We start from the raw sequence: 18,524 nt of genomic DNA on the forward strand, positions 1-18,524 counted from the left end.
AGTTCCTTAAGATGGGAAGTTAAGTGGTTCACTTGGGCTCTCTCTTGTTTGTTCATATATGCCTGAAGCGATATGAACTTCCCTCTTATCACTGCTTTTGCTGCATCCCATAGATTCTGATATGTCGTATTGTCATTTTCATTAGTCTGTATATATTTTTTGATCTCTGCACTTATTTCTTCTTTGACCCATTCATTTTTTAAAAGTATGTTGTTTAGTTTCCACATTTTTGTGGGATTTTTTTCCTCTTTTTTGCAGTTGAATTCTAGTTTCAAGGCTTTATGATCAGAAAATATGCTTGGTACAACTTCAATTTTTCTGAATTTGCTGATATTGTTTTTGTGGCCCAACATATGGTCAATTCTTGAGAATGATCCATGTACACTGGAGAAAAATGTATACTCAGTCACTTTGGGATGAAATGTCCTGTAGATGTCTATCATATCCAGGTGCTCTAGTGTTTTGTTTAAGGCCATTATGTCTTTGTTGATTCTCTGTTTGGATGACCGATCTAGAGCCGTCAGCGGTGTATTGAGGTCTCCAAGTATGATTGTATTTTTGTCAGTTTTTGTTTTAAGATCAATAAGTAGCTGTCTTATATATTTTGGTGCTCCTTGGTTTGGTGCATATATATTAAGAATTGTTATGTCTTCTTGATTCAGTGTCCCCTTAGCCATTATGAAATGGCCATTTTTGTCTCTAAGTACTTTTCCTGTCTTGTAGTCAGCATTATCCGATATGAGTATTGCTACACCTGCTTTTTTTTGGATGTTATTTGCTTGGAGTATTGTTTTCCAGCCTTTCACTTTGAATTTGTTTTTATCCTTGTTACTTAGATGAGTTTCTTGTAGGCAGCATACAGTTGGATTTTCCTTTTTAATCCATTCTGCTACTCTGTGCCTTTTTATTGGTGAGTTTAATCCATTTACATTTAGTGTAATTATTGATACTTGTGAGTTCCCTATTGCCATTTTATATCTTGCTTTCTGTTAGTTTTGTGTCTTGTTTGATCCTTCTCTTTCGTTTTTCTATCTTTTGTTTTTATTTGGTTGTATTCCATACATCTTTCCTCTGTTGCTATCTTTTTTATCTCATGTGCTTCTGTGGTGGTTTTTTCAATGGTGGTTACCTTTGAGTAATGAAAAGGGTCCCTACCCTGTTCATTGTAGCGAACTATGTTGTGAGTACTTTTGCACTCCATCGTCCTTTGCTACTGTTAATCTCCGTCTTCTCCCTCTTTCTTTTTGTTGTTGTCACAGTTTAAATTTGGTTTTATTGTGTTCTTCTTGGAGCTTTTACTTGTGGCTCTGTTTTTTTTTGTTCTTTGTATCTGATTGGAGAACCCCCTTTAGTGATTCCTGGAGTGGGGGTTTTCTGATGATAAATTCCCTCATCTTTTCTGTATCTGTGAATGTTTTTATTTCTCCTTCGTATTTGAAGGATAGCTTTGATGGGTATAGTATTCGTGGCTGAAAGTTCCTCTCTTTCAGGACTTTAAATATTGGGGTCCACTCTCTTCTAGCTTGTAGAGTTTCTGCTGAGAAATCTGATGATAATCTAATGGGCCTTCCTTTATATGTTGTATTCTTCTTTTCCCTGGCTGCCTTGAGAATTTTTTCTTTGCTGTTGGTTTGTGTCAATTTCATTATGATATGCCTTGGAGTAGGTTTGTTGGGGTTAAGAAAACTTGGAGTTCTGTTTGCTTCTTGAACTTGAGGCTTTAGTTCTTTCCACAGGCTTGGGAAGTTCTCATCAATTATTTGTTTAAGTATGTTCTCCATTCCATTTTCTCTCTCTTCTCCCTCTGATATACCTATTATTCTTATGTTATTCTTTTTGATGGAGTCAGATAATTCTTGTAGGGCTATCTCATTTTTTTAAATTTTTGAGTCTCTTTCTTCTTCTCTCTGTTGTGCCTCAAGTTGCTTGTCTTCTATTTCACTAATCCTCTCTTCTATCTGACCTGTTCTATTAGCTAAGCTTGTTACTTCGTTTTTCAGCTCGTGAATTGAGTTTTTCATCTCTGTTTGATTTGTTTTTATAGTTTCAATTTCCTTGGACATATATTCTTTGTGTTCATGGAGTTGTTTTCTGAGCTCCCTATATTGCCTTTCTGTGTTTTCTTGTATATCTCGGAGGATTTTTAGGATTTCTATCTTGAATTCTCTGTCATTTAGCTCCAAGGTTTCCAATATATTAAATTTTTTCTCCATAGATTTTTCCTCATCTAGCTGTGTTACCTCTCTTTCTTTTGTATCCATGATATTCGATTTTCTCTTCCTTAATGGCATCTGAGGGTGGTTTTGTTGATAGTATTAATGAGATTTAATAAAGAATAAAAAGTTAAAAAAAATAAAAAAATAACAAATTAAAAAGAGTTGTTTTTTTAAAAAAAATTAATAATGAAATAAAGAAAAATAAAATAAAATAAAATTTTTTTTAAAAAAGGAAATTATTCCCCCCCTCTTTTTTTCTTCTCCTCTCCTCTCCCCTCTTTCTTGAGAAAATCTTGTGGTGGACTGTGAGTTATAACAAACAATGCCTGTGATGGAGGGCCTGAATTGGGGAAAAGTAATAAAGGGGCAAAAAAGAGAGAAAGAAAAAAAAAAAAAAAAAAAAAAAAAGAAAAAAAAAAAAAAAAAGAAAAAAGAAAAAAAAAGAGCATATGGACCCACAAAAAGCAAATAAGGAAAAAATTTGGGTCAAGAATAAAATGATTTGCTTTTAGGTGTTGGTTTTCTAAGAGTTATGATGAGAGGAATAAGAGGAAAATGGAAAAATGGGGGGACAAATTAAAATCTTACTATTGTATTTAGTGGAACAAGAACTAGATAATATGGAGAGCCAGGGATGGGAGCACTGCTAGTGCGTTAAAAAGGTGAAGTAAAAACCCCCCAAAATGCCACAAACATAGGTTTGAGTCCCAGATAAGATAATTTGTTTGTTATTGAGGTTTGAATGAGAGGAGATGTAAAGGAGAAAGGAAGAAACTAATATAGAGGGAGAAAAGAAAGAGAGAGAGAGAAAAAAAGAGGGAACCACTAAAAGAAGAAAAAAGAAAGGAGAGAGAGAGAGAGAGTTAAGGGTTTTGGAGTGCAACCCTCATAGAGAGAAAGGAAGAGAAGAGAAATGATAATGGGAGATGTAACACTTATGGGTAGTGTAGTTCAGGGAGAGGAGAGAGTAAGACCGGTAGAGAGTTAATCGGCCAAATTGGAGGAGGAAAAAAAAGTCTCAAGAATGAAGATAAGAGAAACAAACGAACAAATATAATAAAATGGGATAGGTTATAAAGTCTGCAGATTATTTTTGATTTTGAGAGGTTATCTTCTTGCTTTTTCTTTTCTCTCCCTCTTCCTGGTCGGTGACTCTGTACCCCGGGTTCTGCCCCTTTGGCACGCTCAGGTAGAGGTGTGCAGTTGATAAGTCTCTATGGCAATGTCATGTATTGTGCTTTATTCTCGTTGGGAGTCGAGGCTCATTAGCATTTATAGGCTCCGACAGTGAGAGAGTCCGTGTTCCTGGAGCCTTTCTCCTAGTCTTTCCTTCCTCAATTAGTAGCCTGATAGTCCAGGTATGGGGTTGCTGCTGCCTCTGCCTGGATAGTAAGAGGCTCAAATTGCTGGCAACTCCCCACTCTATTTCCACTCAGCACAGGGCTCTGGGTAAGGCTCAGTCAGTCAGAGCTGCTAGCATAATCAGGCGGGCTTTCCGCCCACTCGAAGACCTCTGGCTCTGCCACTCTATCCGGTAACACAAGCGGGCGCCCACTTCCGGGGCGCTTGGAGGAAACTCTCACTCACTGTCTGCAACCAGGATATCCGGCCAGCAGTCTCACGCTCTAAGTGAAACCCCCAACCGCAGGGAAAAGTTGCAGCGTTGGAATTGAGTCTCGCTCCGTCCCCGTGTGCGGCTTTTGCAAGGCGCTGAGGCGGCCCGAGACTCCGCCCTGGCCCACACAAAGGCCCCTGACTCTGCCCCTCTGCGTGACAACACGGGCGCGCACTGCCGAGGCACTCGGAGGAATCGCCCACTCCTTATCTGCGCGCGCAAACCAGGATATGAGGCCAGCCGCGGTTCCCTCTGAGTGAAACAGCCTCCAGCACGGAAAATCTCCACCGTTGGGATTAGTTCTCACTCCCTCCCGTGCGTGGCTTTCCCAGGGCGCTGGGGCTGCCCAGAGACTCTGCCCTCAGCCCACAGAAAGGCCTCTGACCCTGCCTCTCCGTGGGGCAACACGGGCACCCACTTCCGCGGCTTAGGAAGAAATCTCTCTTCCACTAACTGCACACCGACCAGGAGACCGGGTAAAATGGCCGCTCCGCTTGTCTTTCTTTGTTTGGGTTTGGCACGAGTGTTAGCTTGTATTGCCCGGGTTGCCACAGGATCAGATTTTCCTCGGCTTGGATCTCTGAGCCACAGCCTGGTTCGGCCGTTTTTGCTGCGGCGGCCTGGATCTATTCACCCCCTTTGCCCGCCTCAGTTTCTATATTCACAGTTACCAGAAAAAGCCGCCCTGTTTAGGTTAGTGAGGAAGGCGGAGCATTTCTTACTCCCTATTTCCTTCGGGGTTTGGTTATATATTTAGCCAATTTTTCACTCAATCATACCTTTGGGTGTATTGCGAAGAATTTGGAAGCTCCAAGTATAGGTTTTTCTGTTTCTGGTTGAAGATCTTGTTGAGTTTTGGGGGAGATTTATCGGTATCGCTTCCTACTCCGCCATTACTCTGACGTCATCTCCCCCATTGTTTCTTTATCGACTCTCCGAATCCAATGCAAACCTGCATGGGCCAGGAGGCTGCTGTGATGGTGGCCCTGGCCCTGGCTGCTGGCTTTACATCATCTCTCTCCCTTCCTGCCTGTCTGTCTCTCTCTCTCTCTGACTCTGTCTCTACCACCGAAAAAAAAATCTGTGCAAATGTAAGTCTGATATTGTTGTAGCTCTCCCTAGCTCCTCAGATGTGAGTTAGCCCAGGGAAGAAAAATTCTTTTTTTCTGAATCACTAGTAAAAATATAATTTTGGTTATAAACCTATCATGAGTTCCTAAGACATCAGTAAAACTAATTCAGAGTTCAGTGTTACAAGCACTGACAAGTCAGGGCTGCAGAAATGAGCCAAGAAGTCCTTGATCCTGGTTGTGGTGACTTTCCTCCTCTCACCCCTCAGCTCCCACATGCTGCTGTATGCCCCAGCCTCCTTCTGCCTGTCCTTGGCCCTCTCCAGCAGGCACTTCTCCCTCAGGACAGTCTCTGATGTCAGCCTCGCCTTCATTCTACCACCCGAGGGTGTCAGGCCCCTGTAAGTGCTCCTGTTACGGTCCTTACCTTAGCTTTTCTGCCCTCCCCATCCATGCTCCCTGTTCCCTGTGTAATGCAGTATCAGCCCTCTTTTGTGTCCAGATCTAGTGCCGTGTCAGAGTCAGGAAGTGAAGTGTTGCTGGTACATGTGAAGCCAATTTCCATATCCATCTACTCCAAGTCCTGGACTTGTGGCTTCTTCCCACAGTGTGGCACAGAATGTTTGTAATTTGGTCTATCAGGAGTCGGGAGATGATTATCTCCTCACCCCAAAGCTAAAGTCAGTAATACTAGCTTGGGACCTAGCCCACTGAACCTACTCCATTCTGTGCCTCAACAATGGATAGTGGGTGTGGAGAATGAAACATGGGGACGTCTCTCTAAAATAAAATTATAAAACTGGACAATGAAATACTATCAGTTTAAAAGGCTCCTTCAGGAAGAGGTGGAAGGTCTCACAGTTGGAAACTACTGTGATTGGAGAACATCTCATCCCTGTTCCGCCCCCTTACCCAGTATGCAGAACAGCTGGAGGCCACAGTTAATAAATTAGAAATAAAACATTTCTAGTAAAGTGAAAGACACTGTCCTTCTATTAACGGTTTTTTTGAGGACCCATATTCTAGTGGTCAAAGAAATCTTGATCATGCAGAATGTACAGACTGAAGCCAAGATGAGTTTCTTGGTCTCTTTTCCTCTCCCAGTGCGATGTTGGGCAACACCAGTGCGTGCATTTGCCCTCCACATAGATGCTAGTGTTGTCCTTCCTCCCTTGGAAACCACAGCCGCTGCAACATCAAGGTGGATGATGTATTGTAGATTAAAAAAGGCCAAGTGAGTTCTATGACATGGTATCAGCAACAAAACCATTTTATAGAAAATGGAACTGAGGCTCAAGTGTACAGATTGTTCCACCAGGGCACAACTCCAGAACCTGGAGCCTAAATTTTGTGTTTTGGGTTTTTTTTCCCCATTACAGTGTTGAATTCTGAAATAAGACATCCAGTGTTGGTACGTTCCCCCTCGCTGTAGTCGTCAGTGGAGACCAATGACGGTGTTAGTGCCCTGGTCTGAGCATCAAGGCCCCATGGTGTCCTTGAGGTTCTGATCCACCCAGGGCAGAGTGAAGCCCCTCCCTTTTGCATAGCGCCTCGTTGAAAAATTGGGTGAAGTTTTAACCAAAACGTGTTTGTTCTTCACTGTGGATAAATCCAGGAGTTTGCTTTAAAGACAATTATTTGAAGAAACTACTAAAAGTAAACTGTAATAGAAAGTTTTAAAAGTAAATTAAATACGGCCTAAAAAGCAAAGTAAGTTATGAGAAATACGTAATACTAGATATGTTCATGAGCTGCAAAGTATAGAATGGTGACAACAATTCCAGTGCCATACGGACTTTTCCTGTGGGGAACTTTCCTGGACTCCTGCTCCCTGTGACAGCTCCTAACAGACTGAACTGTGGTTGGGTTGCATTTTTCAGGGATTTGGCATGGTGAGGGGGCCAACTTGGACTTGGGGAACATGTTAAGGACACTACTCATTTATGGATTCTTGCTGTATTGGCCAAGAGTTTGCTTAAAGGCTTTTAATCACTGTAAAAAAAAATAGAGGACTAGATGAAGAAGATGGGGCACATATACACCATGGTATATTATTCAGCTAGGAGAAATGGTGACATTGGATCACTTATAGCGGAATGGTGGAGTCTTGGTAGCATTGTGCGGAGTGAAATAAGCGAATCAGAAAAAAACAGGAACTGCAGGATTCCATACATTAGTGGGACATAAAAGCGAGACTGAGAGGCATGAACAGGAGTGTGGTGGCTATGGGGGGTGGGGGGAGGGAAGGAGGGAGAGGGGGAGGGGAGGGGGAGGGGTACAGAGAGAACTGGATGGAGGGTGGCAGAGGACGATCTCTCTTTGGGTGATGGGTATGCAACATAACTAAATGACAAGATAACCTGGAAATGTTTTCTTTGAATGTATGTACCCTGATTTATTGATGTCACCCCATTAAAATAAAAATTTATTTATATATATATAAAAAAAAGCCCAGTACTAGAGAAACATAAAAAAAAAATACTAGATATGTTCATTAAAGAGAATACAGAGACTACAAGGAGAAAAAAATTACAAACCAAAAGAAATTACACATCATCATACTTTCCAAAGATAAGTAATGCTAACACTTGAAATGATTTTTTTGTATATTTTTACTGTGTGAATATAAGTAGATGAACTTTTTTTCTTAAATGGCATCTTGACAGTTTTTGTGAGCTTGTTTCCGTGTATCGTTAGGGCTTTAATATCGACATTGCAGAAAAAATATTTGGAGACAACTCAAGTAGCTGAATGTGTAAAAACTAAGAAAACGCTTCAAGGGGAGGCCCAGGAGTGCGGCCAGGGGCACGCTGCTGTCCTCAGGACACCCGGACAAGTTCTTCGGGTGAAACCTCACGCTCATTCTGCCCCAAACCGTGGTTCCAGCGGTGGCCGGCGAAGAGGTGCAGAAATGAGCACCAGAGCGTGGGTCCGCCCGGCCCCGCCCCCACTTTGCCCTCGTGCCCCGCCCCCAAACGCAGAGTCACAGCTGCGCAGCTCCGATTCGATCTCGTCCACGGTGCGCTGACCTTTGCCCCCGCGGCGCGGTGGAGCCTCACGCACTGCGCTCAGCCAAAATGGGGGCGCCCATGGGTAGCTGGAGGTTCGGACAGCGGGTGAGTGGGTTCGGCGGGTCATGGCGGCCCCGGGTTTCATGTTACGATTCCCCCTTCACACACGCAGGTGCTGTCCTGGAGCCGAGAGCTGCCGTGTGCCTGGCGCGCCCTTCACGTCTCCGCGGTGTGCGCCAAGGTGAGCCGCCCGGGGACGAGGGGCCGGAGCCGGGTCGCCACCTGGGTCGGGCGTGGGGACTTACGGCCTCTCTGTCCTCCTAGAATCGGGCGTCCTGGGTTCAAGTGAGCCAAGGGGACAAGCCGGTGATATACGAGGAGGCGCACGCGCCTCACCACATCGCGCACCGCAAGGGCTGGCTGTCGCTGCACACAGGTGAGGGGACGACGGTGCCACCGACGAGTTCTGGGCTGTGACTGGTACAGGAGGAGTGAGCCACGTCCGAGGTTTTACTCTACTCAGTGATCCGCGTGGAGTCAGAAATCCGTTCTCCTGTAGAGGAGAAGTGGGAAAGCAGGCGTCAGGGCACGAGGGTGGAAACGCGACACAGCGGCGGCTTTTTCCGCGGGGAGCGAGGAGCGGATTGAACCTCCACGGAGGGATTTGCGTGCCTGGAGGCAGGAAGTGTTGTTGCTTTGCTGTCAATCACTTGTGATTGAAGGAGCTGCCAGGTGGCTCAGAGGCAGTGAAGAGTGAAACCCTGTAGAGTTGACTTGGACACGCGGGACAGTGTGTTGTAAATACAGCAGCTTTCCTCTGAAGCACTGGTTTTTCTTTATTTTCTGTGAATTTTTCTACTCTTGGCAGTGCCCTTTTTTTATTTTTGTTTTTGTTTCAGTGTATTTGTCCAAAGTTTTTTAAATTTGTATTGAATTTATTGAGGTGATATTGGTTTGTAAAATTATGTTGGTTTCAGGTTTACAATTGTATAATGATCGTGTGTATGTTGTATTGTGTGTTAACCACCCCAAGTCAAGTCTCCTTCCAGTCTGTACTGCTAGTTTTAGCTTTCCTACAGTACCCATGCCTCCTTTTAGTTGCTTGTTCCATGTATTCATAGTTTTGTGCGTTTTGTTGTTGACTCCGCTGCCTTAAACAGCGTTGATGCTGAGTGGTTGTCTGGTGTTCCTGAGCCCAGGGAGGCTGTGACATACTTGACAGAGGAAATGTGCATGTTAGATTAGCTTACTTCAGGCATGAGTCATGGTGCTTTTGGGAGAGTTTAGTATTAATTAGCCCACATAATAAAAAAGGTGTCTTCAAGTAGAAATATATATGGTCTACAGTAAAGTTCTGTCCATTTTTGGAATAAAACAAAATACAAATTTTTCTTACCATCAATAAACTTTATTAAATAATATAATTGCCATTATTATTAATGATTACTTGCCAGCATGAGGGCAGTTTGTATATCTTGTTTTTGAAAAAGGTTTTATTTTTTGATGCGAAAAATTGATCCAGTGCTTGTTTGATAACTTCTTCAGTTTTGAATTTTTTGCTCTTCAAAAAATTTTGTAAGGACAAAAACAAGTGATAGTCGGAGGGTGCTAAGTCTGGGGAATATGGTGAATGTGACAATTTCCCAGCCTAGTTCTGCAATTATTTGACGAGTCCCCTGTTGAGAGCCGATCCACAACTGCTGGCTGAAAAGGTCACAGCAGAAAAAGATCCACAACTGCTGGCTGACAAGGTCACAGCAGAAGAAGACCCACAACTGCTGGCTGACAAGGTCACAGCAGAAGAAGACCCACAACTGCTGGCTGACAAGGTCACAGCAGAAGAAGATCAAAAACTGCTGATTGACAAAGTCACAGCAGAGAAGACCAATGGCTGCGGGTTGACGAAGTCACCCAAAGGAGAGACACAACGATACCTCCCCCTTTGACTTTTTGAATTAATCTGGCCTTATATCCCCCCTTTTCTGGGTGTGTGCTATTATTTGTGGCACAGGGATAATAGTACCGTGCTTTTCCTGTAGATTCATAGTAATTTCTTTGGAAATGAGACAGAGGATGTGAGTTCCACAGAAAAGCCTGTGGGCCCCTTGAGCTGGGCTCATAGACATAAGAGGCTGGCTATGATATCCCTCGTAAAGGGTTAAGTCTGTAGGAGAATTCCTTCTTAATCATGTTAGAAAGAATAGATTGTGACTTGTGAATAGGTAGGAGGCAGTGGCTGTGCACAGAGCGCCTTTCGGCCTTCACTTAATTCAACATTTTTCCTCCCTAGCCTTTTCATGTGATAGAGTAGAGAAACATTCCTTTCTTCTTGCTTATTTGATCTACAGATAGTGGTACATTCTGAGAAGAATAGAGTTAGAACTTAACTAGTGTTTAAATATAATAAATAATATTTGACTAGACAATAGTATCTTAGGTAAGGTATAGTAGAATGGCCCATTGTGTGGCCTAGGATGAGAGCGCAGTCAGCAAGAAAAGAATGTTTTACTAAGAGAATTGTTTTTTGACTAAAGGCAGTTACTGGGCTTTCTCAGTGAGATGTTCTCATGAGATTTACATACTTTCCAAGATTTTTTGATAATGAGAGGAATGTAGGGAAATCCATAAAAGTAATAACAGTTAATGTCTTCTGAAATTATGTTGCTACTAGACTATCTTGCAAGTGCACTCTGTATATCTTTGGGTGAAAGCTACTCTTAATGTTATGTCAATTTCTTTATAGGCAAGCCTTTTAGAATCTTGTAGGACACTGCATAAACTCAAAGCCATTTACCTGAGCAAGCGGTGGTCCATTGTTAGTCCTTAATGATTTTGTCTGCTAATCTCTCTCTGCCCCTTGACTCACAACAGCAGTAAAGTTAGTTAACTATTGGTACTAATACCTTAAAAGCTTTTACCAATGTTGTTATCGCTATTCAAGTTATTTTGTACTTTGAATGATTTGCTACCTGGTTTGTAATTTATAGATATAAATTAACTGTTATCTGGAAACATGTAAACATAGTGAAACAGAAGCAATGATTAATACCATGTAAATGTAACTCAGTGTGTGTGTATAAAAAGGGACCTATACTAGCATTTGGCAGAGATGCCTGGCAGTAAATGCTAACTAGAGAATAAAGAGAAAGAAAAGAATTCGGCTCTCTCATTCGATTTCGCCAATGCCGTCTCCTCCTGTGGGACCCCTGGATTCCCCCCCGGGGCTGGACCCCGGCAGTCCCCAAAGCAGCATGTGGCCTGGAATTATCATGATGCAGTATGATGTTCTTCCTATTGAACATCACCGGCCTCTTTTCTTGGACTGCTGTCTTTAAATTATCCAGTTGCTGACAATACTTCTCCAAATTGAGCTTTTTGTTTTGTTTTAAAAGCTCATAATGTATTTGTCCTCGAATGTCCCACCATATACACAACATTCTCTTATTCAGAGTCAAATTTGGTTTAGAAGTGGAAGGGCTAGGTATTCCGGGTTCACAGTATGCCTGTTTCCTTATGATGTTTTTGTAGGTAATCCACTTTTCATCTCCAGTTATCATCTGGTTCAAGAAGGGCTCGATTTTGTTCCAAGCAAGCAGAGATGTGCGTATGATGACTTGATCATTCAAATTTTTCTGACTTAATTTATGTGGCACCCATCTTGAATATTTCCACACCAATCCTATCTTCCGAATATGGTCTGAAATGGTTTGCTGAGCTGAATTAAGCCTTTCTGCGATCTCTGATGTTGTCAGAAAAGGATCTTGCTCCAACATGGTCTTAACAACATCGTCATCGATCAAAGATGGTTGCCCAGAATGTGGCTTATCAGAAAGGATGAAATCACCTGTTTCAAATTTTTTGAACCATTTTCTGCATGTCCTATCAGAAACTGTACCTTCATCAAACACTTTCAATAAATTTCTACATGCTTCTGTAGCATTTCTTCCTTGTTAAAATTCATAAAAATTACAGTGGCGTAAATGAATTTTATCAGTAGCCATGGGTACACTATCGCTTCACACATAAGACTAACATGAACCAACTTTGTTTTAGTTAATTTGCTACATCAGTATGTATACATTAAGTGATAAAAATAGAGAGCCACACATGTACCAAATAAATGTGCTTATGTGTCAAAACTTGTGATAGAAACGGACAGAACTTTCTGGTAGACCTGATATGAAGCAAGGCTGTGTGATATATTGATCTATTGACAAAAATATTGTATATTGTAGCTAAAGGCTTGCAGAGCCTACCCTTGCATTTCTCCAGGAGCTATGGTTGAGTGTTTGATAGTTCATTGTCTACAGTGAGTTTACAGAATAGAACTACAGTAAATTAATGATAATGAACTGTATTTTGTTCAGTGTGAAGGTTTTCAGTTTGGATGTTTGAGATGTATCTATCTAGAGAATTATTTAAAGGTTCTTGTTCCCCGACCCTTTCTGGGGTCTTGTTCTGAGACTTGGAGGTGGACGTGGAGACTCTGTGGATATTGTGAGAAGGGAGGGCTTGCAGGGTCCACACTGAGAATTCACTGGGTGAAGGTGATGGCCCTGGCTGGTGAGAGCTCTTGTCCCAAACTTCAGAAGGAGATTATGGCCTCATCTGTGGCCTGTGGGATGAAAAGTGCTTTAAGGCAGTTAGCAAAAAGTGACAGCCTGACCTGTGGTGGCACAGAGGATAAAGCATCAAACTGGAATTCTGAGGTTATTTGTTCAAAATACTGCTTGCCTGGTCAAGGAACACATGAGTTGATGCTTCTTGCTACTCCCCCACATTTCTTTTCCTCTCTCCCCCTTTCTCTTTCTATTTCTTCCTCTCTCTCTTCTCTCTGTCTCCCTCCCCTGTCTCTAAAATATTAATAAATAAAATTATTTTTAAAAGAAAGAAAGACTGTGGAAAAGGGAGTGGACAGAGGGATCATCTGAGTTTTGTGTTCTGGCTAAGGAAGAACTCACTGTTTCCTTTTTTTTTGTATTTTTCTGAAGCTGGAAATGGGGAGAGACAGTCAGACAGACTCCTGCATGCGCCCGACCAGGATCCACCCACGCCCACCAGGGGTGACGCTCTGCCCACCAGGGAGCGATGCTCTGCCCCTCCAGGGCGTCGCTCTGCCGCGACCAGAGCCACTCTAGCGCCTGGGGCAGAGGCCAAGGAGCCATCCCCAGCGCCCGGGCCATCTTTGCTCCAATGGAGCCTTGGCTGCGGGAGGGGAAGAGAGAGACAGAGAGGAAGGAGTGGGTGGGGGTGGAGAAGCAAATGGGCGCTTCTCCTATGTGCCCTGGCCGGGAATCAAACCCGGGTCCCCCGCATGCCAGGCTGACGCTCTACCGCTGAGCCAACCGGCCAGGGCCTCACTGTTTCCTTTTGTAAAGTGAGGATAGTGATAGTATCTAGTTTGTGAGTTTATTGAAATAATGGATTTTGAACTTTAAAGTGTTCTTATTCCACTTGCAGAAGAAAAGTGGCAGAGGTGGGGGTGGAATGGGTGCCCTGTGCTATTGTGTGTTAACTCAAGAGATTTGGTTGAGTCTGTGGTGCCCTTCTCTTTACAGGTAACCTTGATGGTGAGGACCATGCTGCAGAGCGAATGATGGAAGATGTTTTTCTTCACAAGTTTATGCTGTGTACCTTCCCCGGCTGCCTAACTGACCAGCTTGTCCTGAAGCGCCGGGCTAACTAAGTGGAGATCTGTGCTCTGGTCCTGAGGCAGCTGCCTGTGCACAAGTTCTATTTCCTTGTGGGCTACAGTGAGACCCTGCTGTCCCACTTCTACAAGTGTCCTGTGCACCTGCACCTCCAAACTGTGCCCTCAAAAGTTGTGAATAAGTATATCTAGGACATTCTGTTATAAAGTACCGCACCCCAGATTCTGAAAGGCACTGTACCTCATTTCATCGAGTTCATGTAAAAACCCCCAGTCCAGATGAATTTTCAAGAGTTTTATTAGAGGAGGAGATTTATTAAATATGCCAGCTGTATATGGCTGACATGGGGCATCAGACCCAAATCGTGCAGTCCCCAAAATAGTTCAGGGGCTGCTTATATACCCTTGATCACACACGAGCTGGGGAGAGCATGACATCATGGTACAAGCTGGCAACATTTGTTTAGGGGATACACAGAAACATTAAGACTTTCAAGGTAACACAATCAAAGATGTTTACAAATCTTTCAGGGTTCATCTTCCCTCACCAACCTAGAGGTATTTTACCCTCAAGATTCCAGGAAGGGGAAAGAACTACAATCAATGCCAGGTGGTAGGTAAATTCTGCCTCCTATTGAAAGAGAAGTTTCTTGGTTAACCTTTATTTTAGATTTGAAACTGAATGACCCATTATTCTTGCAAGCCAGAAACTTCTACATTAGGGGTAGTCAACCTTTTTATATCTACCACTCACTTATGTATCTCTGTTAGTAGTAAAATTTTCTAACTGCCCACCAGTTTCACAAATGGTGATTGATAAAGTAGGAAAGTAACTTTACTTTATAAAATTTATAAAGCAGAGTTACAGCAAAATAAAGCATATAATAACTACTTACCAAGTACTTTATGTTGGATTTTCGCTGTTTGGCAGAATAAATCTTTGTAAGACAACTTACTATAGTTAAATCTATCTTTTTATTTATACTTTGGTTGCTCTGCTACCACCCACCATGAAAGCTGAAATGCCCCCTAGTGGGCGGTAGGGACCAGGTTGACAACCACTGTTCTACATTCTTCTTCCTCCCCTCCCTAAAGGAGGGACGGAACAGGAAAGGCTGATAGGAAAGCCTGACCTTTCCTCCCAGAATATCAATATCAATTTTCAGCTTTTTGGTACCTTACAACAATTTCTTTTTTATTGTGTCACTATAGCAGTGGTTCTCAACCTTTCTAATGCCGTGACCCCGCAATACAGTTCCTCATGTTGCGGTGACCCCAAACCAGAAAATAATTTTGGTGGCTACTTCATAACTGTAATTTTGCTACAGTTATGATTCGGAATGTAAATACCTGATATGCATTATATATTTTCCGATGGCTTTAGGTGACCCCGCTGGGGTCACGACCCACAGCTTGAGAACCAAAGGTGTGGGAAAGCGGGGAAGTGGAAATGGGGAAACACATTCCTTCAGAGTCCACCAGGTTCACTTTCTTTTTTTAAAGCTTTTCTTTTTTTAAAAAAAAAATTATTTATTCATTTTAGAGATGAGAGAGAGAGAGGAGAGAGAGAAGGGGGGAGGCGCTGGAAGCATCAACTCCCATATGTGCCTTGACCAGGCAAGCCCAGGGTTTCAAACCGGCAGCCTCAGCATTTCCAGGTAGACGCTTTATCCACTGCGCCACCACAGGTCAGGCCAAGTTCACTTTCAGAGCTGCTGTTGTCTGGCTTCTTGGTCTGTTTTTATTCTTTGGATGAGAGAACTTGGATATAGTTTCCTTTTGGGTTTTCAGGGGCCCAGGGAAGGCTGCCACTTATGATGTCCTCTCTTAGCAAATTGCAAGTAGGTAATAAAGTGTTAGCTATAGTACCCTAGATCTCTTGTACTTATTTATCTTGCATAACTAGAACTTTAACCCTAGAACAACATCTCATTTCCCCTTCCCCCAGTCCCTAGTAACCACCATTCCACCCTGCTCTAATTTAACTGTTGATTCATGGGATCATGCAGTATTTGTCATTCTGAGTCTGGCTTATTTCACTTAGCACAGTGTTCTCCAGGTTCATCCATGACCCAAATGGCAGGATGTCCTTTATCATAGCCGAGTAATACTCCGTTGTGTGTATGTACCACATGTTAATGTAGCCTTCCACTGGTGGACACTTTCATTGTTTCCAGGTCTTAGCTACTCTGACTAATGTTGCACTGGACATGATAGTGTTTATTTGTGCTTCAGGTCTGGATTTCTTTCTTTCTTTTTTTCTTTCTTTTTTCTAAATACCCAGAAGAGGAATTGCTGGATGATATGGTAGTTCTACTTTTAATTTTTCAAGGACTCTTTGTATTGTTTGCCATAAGCTGCACGAATTTACATTCTTACCATGTATGAAAGGTTCCCTTTCCCTGAAGTGAGCATTTTCAATGTGGGAAGCTGCATGATGCCTCTATGGAAACTTCCTGTTGGTTTCTCCTGGGTGTGAGCACCAGACCTCCCAGCATCGCTGTATGGGCAGAGCTCTGTGGGTGGGAAGTAACTCCAGATGGAAGCTGAGGCTGTGGCAATCAGATGCTGGGCCCGAGGGGAGGGGCAGGGAGGTATCAGCACAACCATGGAGCTTCTCCTGGCCCCGGAGGATGCAGGCAGCCTGGCTTTGTCTTGAGAGCCATATCTAGGGCTTGAGGGGTTTATTCCAGGCTAGTGGTTGTGGTCTCTGATGTCTTGGGGGGGGGTTCACTTCAGGCTGCTGAGAGACCAGCCCCTTTTTCCCCTCCACCCTGCACCTGATTGATGCTCTTGGATACCTGCTCTGTTCCAGATGCACGCTTGACCTGAAGACACCTGCCTTACATGCTTTCCCTGGGGGAAACAACCTAATTGGGTATTTCTGGTTAAATCAGTTCAAGTTACTCTTTCATTGTCATGTACTTTATGTCATTATTTCAGCTGAATATGTCCCTTATGGTTGAGGACCACAGTGTCTAAGAATAAAGGACAGTGGTTTGAGGTTTTTCTCTTCTTTTCCTACCTCTCCACCTGATCATAATGTAGAAATAAATTGGAAACTCATATGTGTCTTCGGTTGCATCTAGGGATATGGTTAGATCTATGACCTATGATCTAGTATATGAATAAATATGTATGTCTAGAATAGTATTTCCAGTTGTTACCTGCTAAGAGTTGAGGTACCATAAATGCTAGCTGTTCATTAAATGGCTGCATTGCACAGAGGTCAATCTGTAAAATGAAGAATATGATACATTTTGTACATTCTGTACAAAGGCATTCTTTTTGGTCCAACCTGTGGTGCAGTGGATAAATTGTTGACATGGAACCCTAAAGTCGCTGGTTTGAAATCCCTGGGTAGCCTGGTCAAGACACATATGAGAGTTAATGCTTCCTGCTCCTTCCCCCTTCTCTCTCTCATTCCCCCCTCCCTTCTGAAATAAATAAAATAAAATGTCATTATTTTGTTCTGCCTTTTAAAATAAATCTGTGAAATTCTATAATTAATCAACTTAAGCCTTGTTGGCAGGTTGGCATTTTCAGTGGTGACTTTATAAAGGGCAGTGACACATGTCAGACTCCTCACAGCCTCCATATGGGAGCAGCCGCATTAGCTTAGCAGTTCATTGAGCACCTACTGTGTAGCAGGCTCCGTGTTTGGTCCTGGCCCTGGCCTGCCCTGGGTAGCTCCATTTAATAAGATGCTTAGACCTGTAAGTAGGACTTTAAGCCCATGAGTAAGATAATTTTTCTCCTACATAACTGTTCACCTGCTCTCAAGAAGTATGTTTAGGTTTGGGGAGTTACCATGGAAACCTGGCCCCTATATGATGTCACAGGATTCATCAGAATTCTGGGCCAGTCCTGACTTGCCCCCCAAGTGTCACATCACCTTGTTTGTTTGTTTTTTAAATTGATTTTAGCCTGAGAGGAAAGGGGAGAGAGAGAGAGACAGGAACATCTAAAATGTTCTGGTATGTGCCCTGACCCAGGATCGAACTGCCAACCTCTGCACTTTGGGATGATGCTCTAAAAAACGGAGTTTTCCGGCCAGGGCATGTCAATTTGACTTGCATGTTGTAATCACACCAACACACATCTATTTGCAATTTTTGCATTCTTCTAATTTTAGTAAACACCATGATGTAAGCATATTTTCATGGCTTGGTTTCAGTGCATTGAACAACCTCAACCTCTGTTTCTGGTATAGAGACAGTTGCTTGTGGTGCATAATAATTTTAATGTGCTATTGCTTTCCTTCGTGTGGCTATGCATATGTGGAGGATTTTACATCTATATAACGCATAGATGTCGGTATTCTGTTTTTGTGGTATTTCTGTTTTGATTGGGTAGGGATTCATGTCCATTGTTTACAGGGCTGGGGCTGGAGTAGGGGTTAAGGTTATAGGTTATAGGTAGTTTATGGTTTGTGGTTACTTATGGCGATGTGTATGGTTTATATTGTATGGTAATTATGGATTGTGTTGATGGTTTATGGCTATTTTTATGTTTTCAATATGATGTAGAGATTATGGTAAGGGTTTACAGCTTGTCTTTATGGTTTAGTTTATTGTTACAGTTTACGGTTTATGGCTATAGTTCATAGTTTGTGGTTTGTGGCTTATGGTTATTATTTAGTGTCAGATAGAGTTTGTAATGATAGTTATAGTTCATGGTTTATGGTTGTAAGGTTTAAATTTTGGATTTTATATTTAGGGTTTATGGTTTAGGTTAAGGTTTAGGCTTAGGGTTATGGTCTGTGTTTAGGCTTTAGGCTTAGGGTTAGGATGAGAGACAGGGATTAGGGCTTAGGTTTTAAGGTTTTGGTTTAGGGTGATATATATTGACTTGTAGGTTTCAGGTTTAGGACTTAGTGATGTCAGATCTGCTGGTTCCTCCTCCAGTGTCTGTTCTCATGCCCAAGTCTAGCTCATCAGCTTCCCGCTGGGAACTCACATC

At 42.7% G+C, this 18,524-nt stretch overlaps 1 protein-coding gene across 4 annotated transcripts; it reads left to right on the forward strand.

Moving 5' to 3' along the window:
* The first annotated feature begins 7,945 nt into the window (after positions 1–7,945).
* Positions 7,946–14,504, forward strand: LOC136310360 (small ribosomal subunit protein uS3m-like). Of its 4 annotated transcripts, none has more exons than XR_010726552.1 (4): positions 7,949–8,004; positions 8,085–8,153; positions 8,237–8,348; positions 13,471–14,504. XR_010726552.1 is itself a non-coding variant. In XM_066238858.1 (4 exons), exons 1-4 carry the CDS (start codon positions 7,979–7,981, stop codon positions 13,596–13,598), a joined length of 348 nt encoding a protein of 115 aa, XP_066094955.1. In that variant the 5' UTR covers positions 7,953–7,978; the 3' UTR covers positions 13,599–14,504. The 4 variants fall into 4 exon arrangements, 3 of the variants coding, with proteins under 3 accessions (XP_066094957.1, XP_066094955.1, XP_066094956.1); XM_066238858.1 differs by having other exon boundaries at positions 7,953–8,017; XM_066238859.1 differs by lacking the exon at positions 13,471–14,504 and adding an exon at positions 11,441–11,578 and having other exon boundaries at positions 7,953–8,017.
* Positions 14,505–18,524: the final 4,020 nt, after the last annotated feature.

Source organism: Saccopteryx bilineata, chromosome 7 (assembly GCF_036850765.1).
Source record: "Saccopteryx bilineata isolate mSacBil1 chromosome 7, mSacBil1_pri_phased_curated, whole genome shotgun sequence".
In the NCBI taxonomy this organism is placed as follows: Eukaryota; Metazoa; Chordata; class Mammalia; order Chiroptera; family Emballonuridae; genus Saccopteryx; species Saccopteryx bilineata.

Excerpts from the sequence above, each read along its gene's own strand:
- LOC136310360 (XM_066238858.1), top strand. The coding sequence starts at position 7,979 with ATGGGGGCGCCCATGGGTAGCTGGAGGTTCGGACAGCGG. Across the intron at positions 8,018-8,084 it reads GCTGGAGGTTCGGACAGCGG|GTGCTGTCCTGGAGCCGAGA; the intron begins GTGAGTGGGTTC and ends TCACACACGCAG. Across the intron at positions 8,154-8,236 it reads TCTCCGCGGTGTGCGCCAAG|AATCGGGCGTCCTGGGTTCA; the intron begins GTGAGCCGCCCG and ends CTGTCCTCCTAG.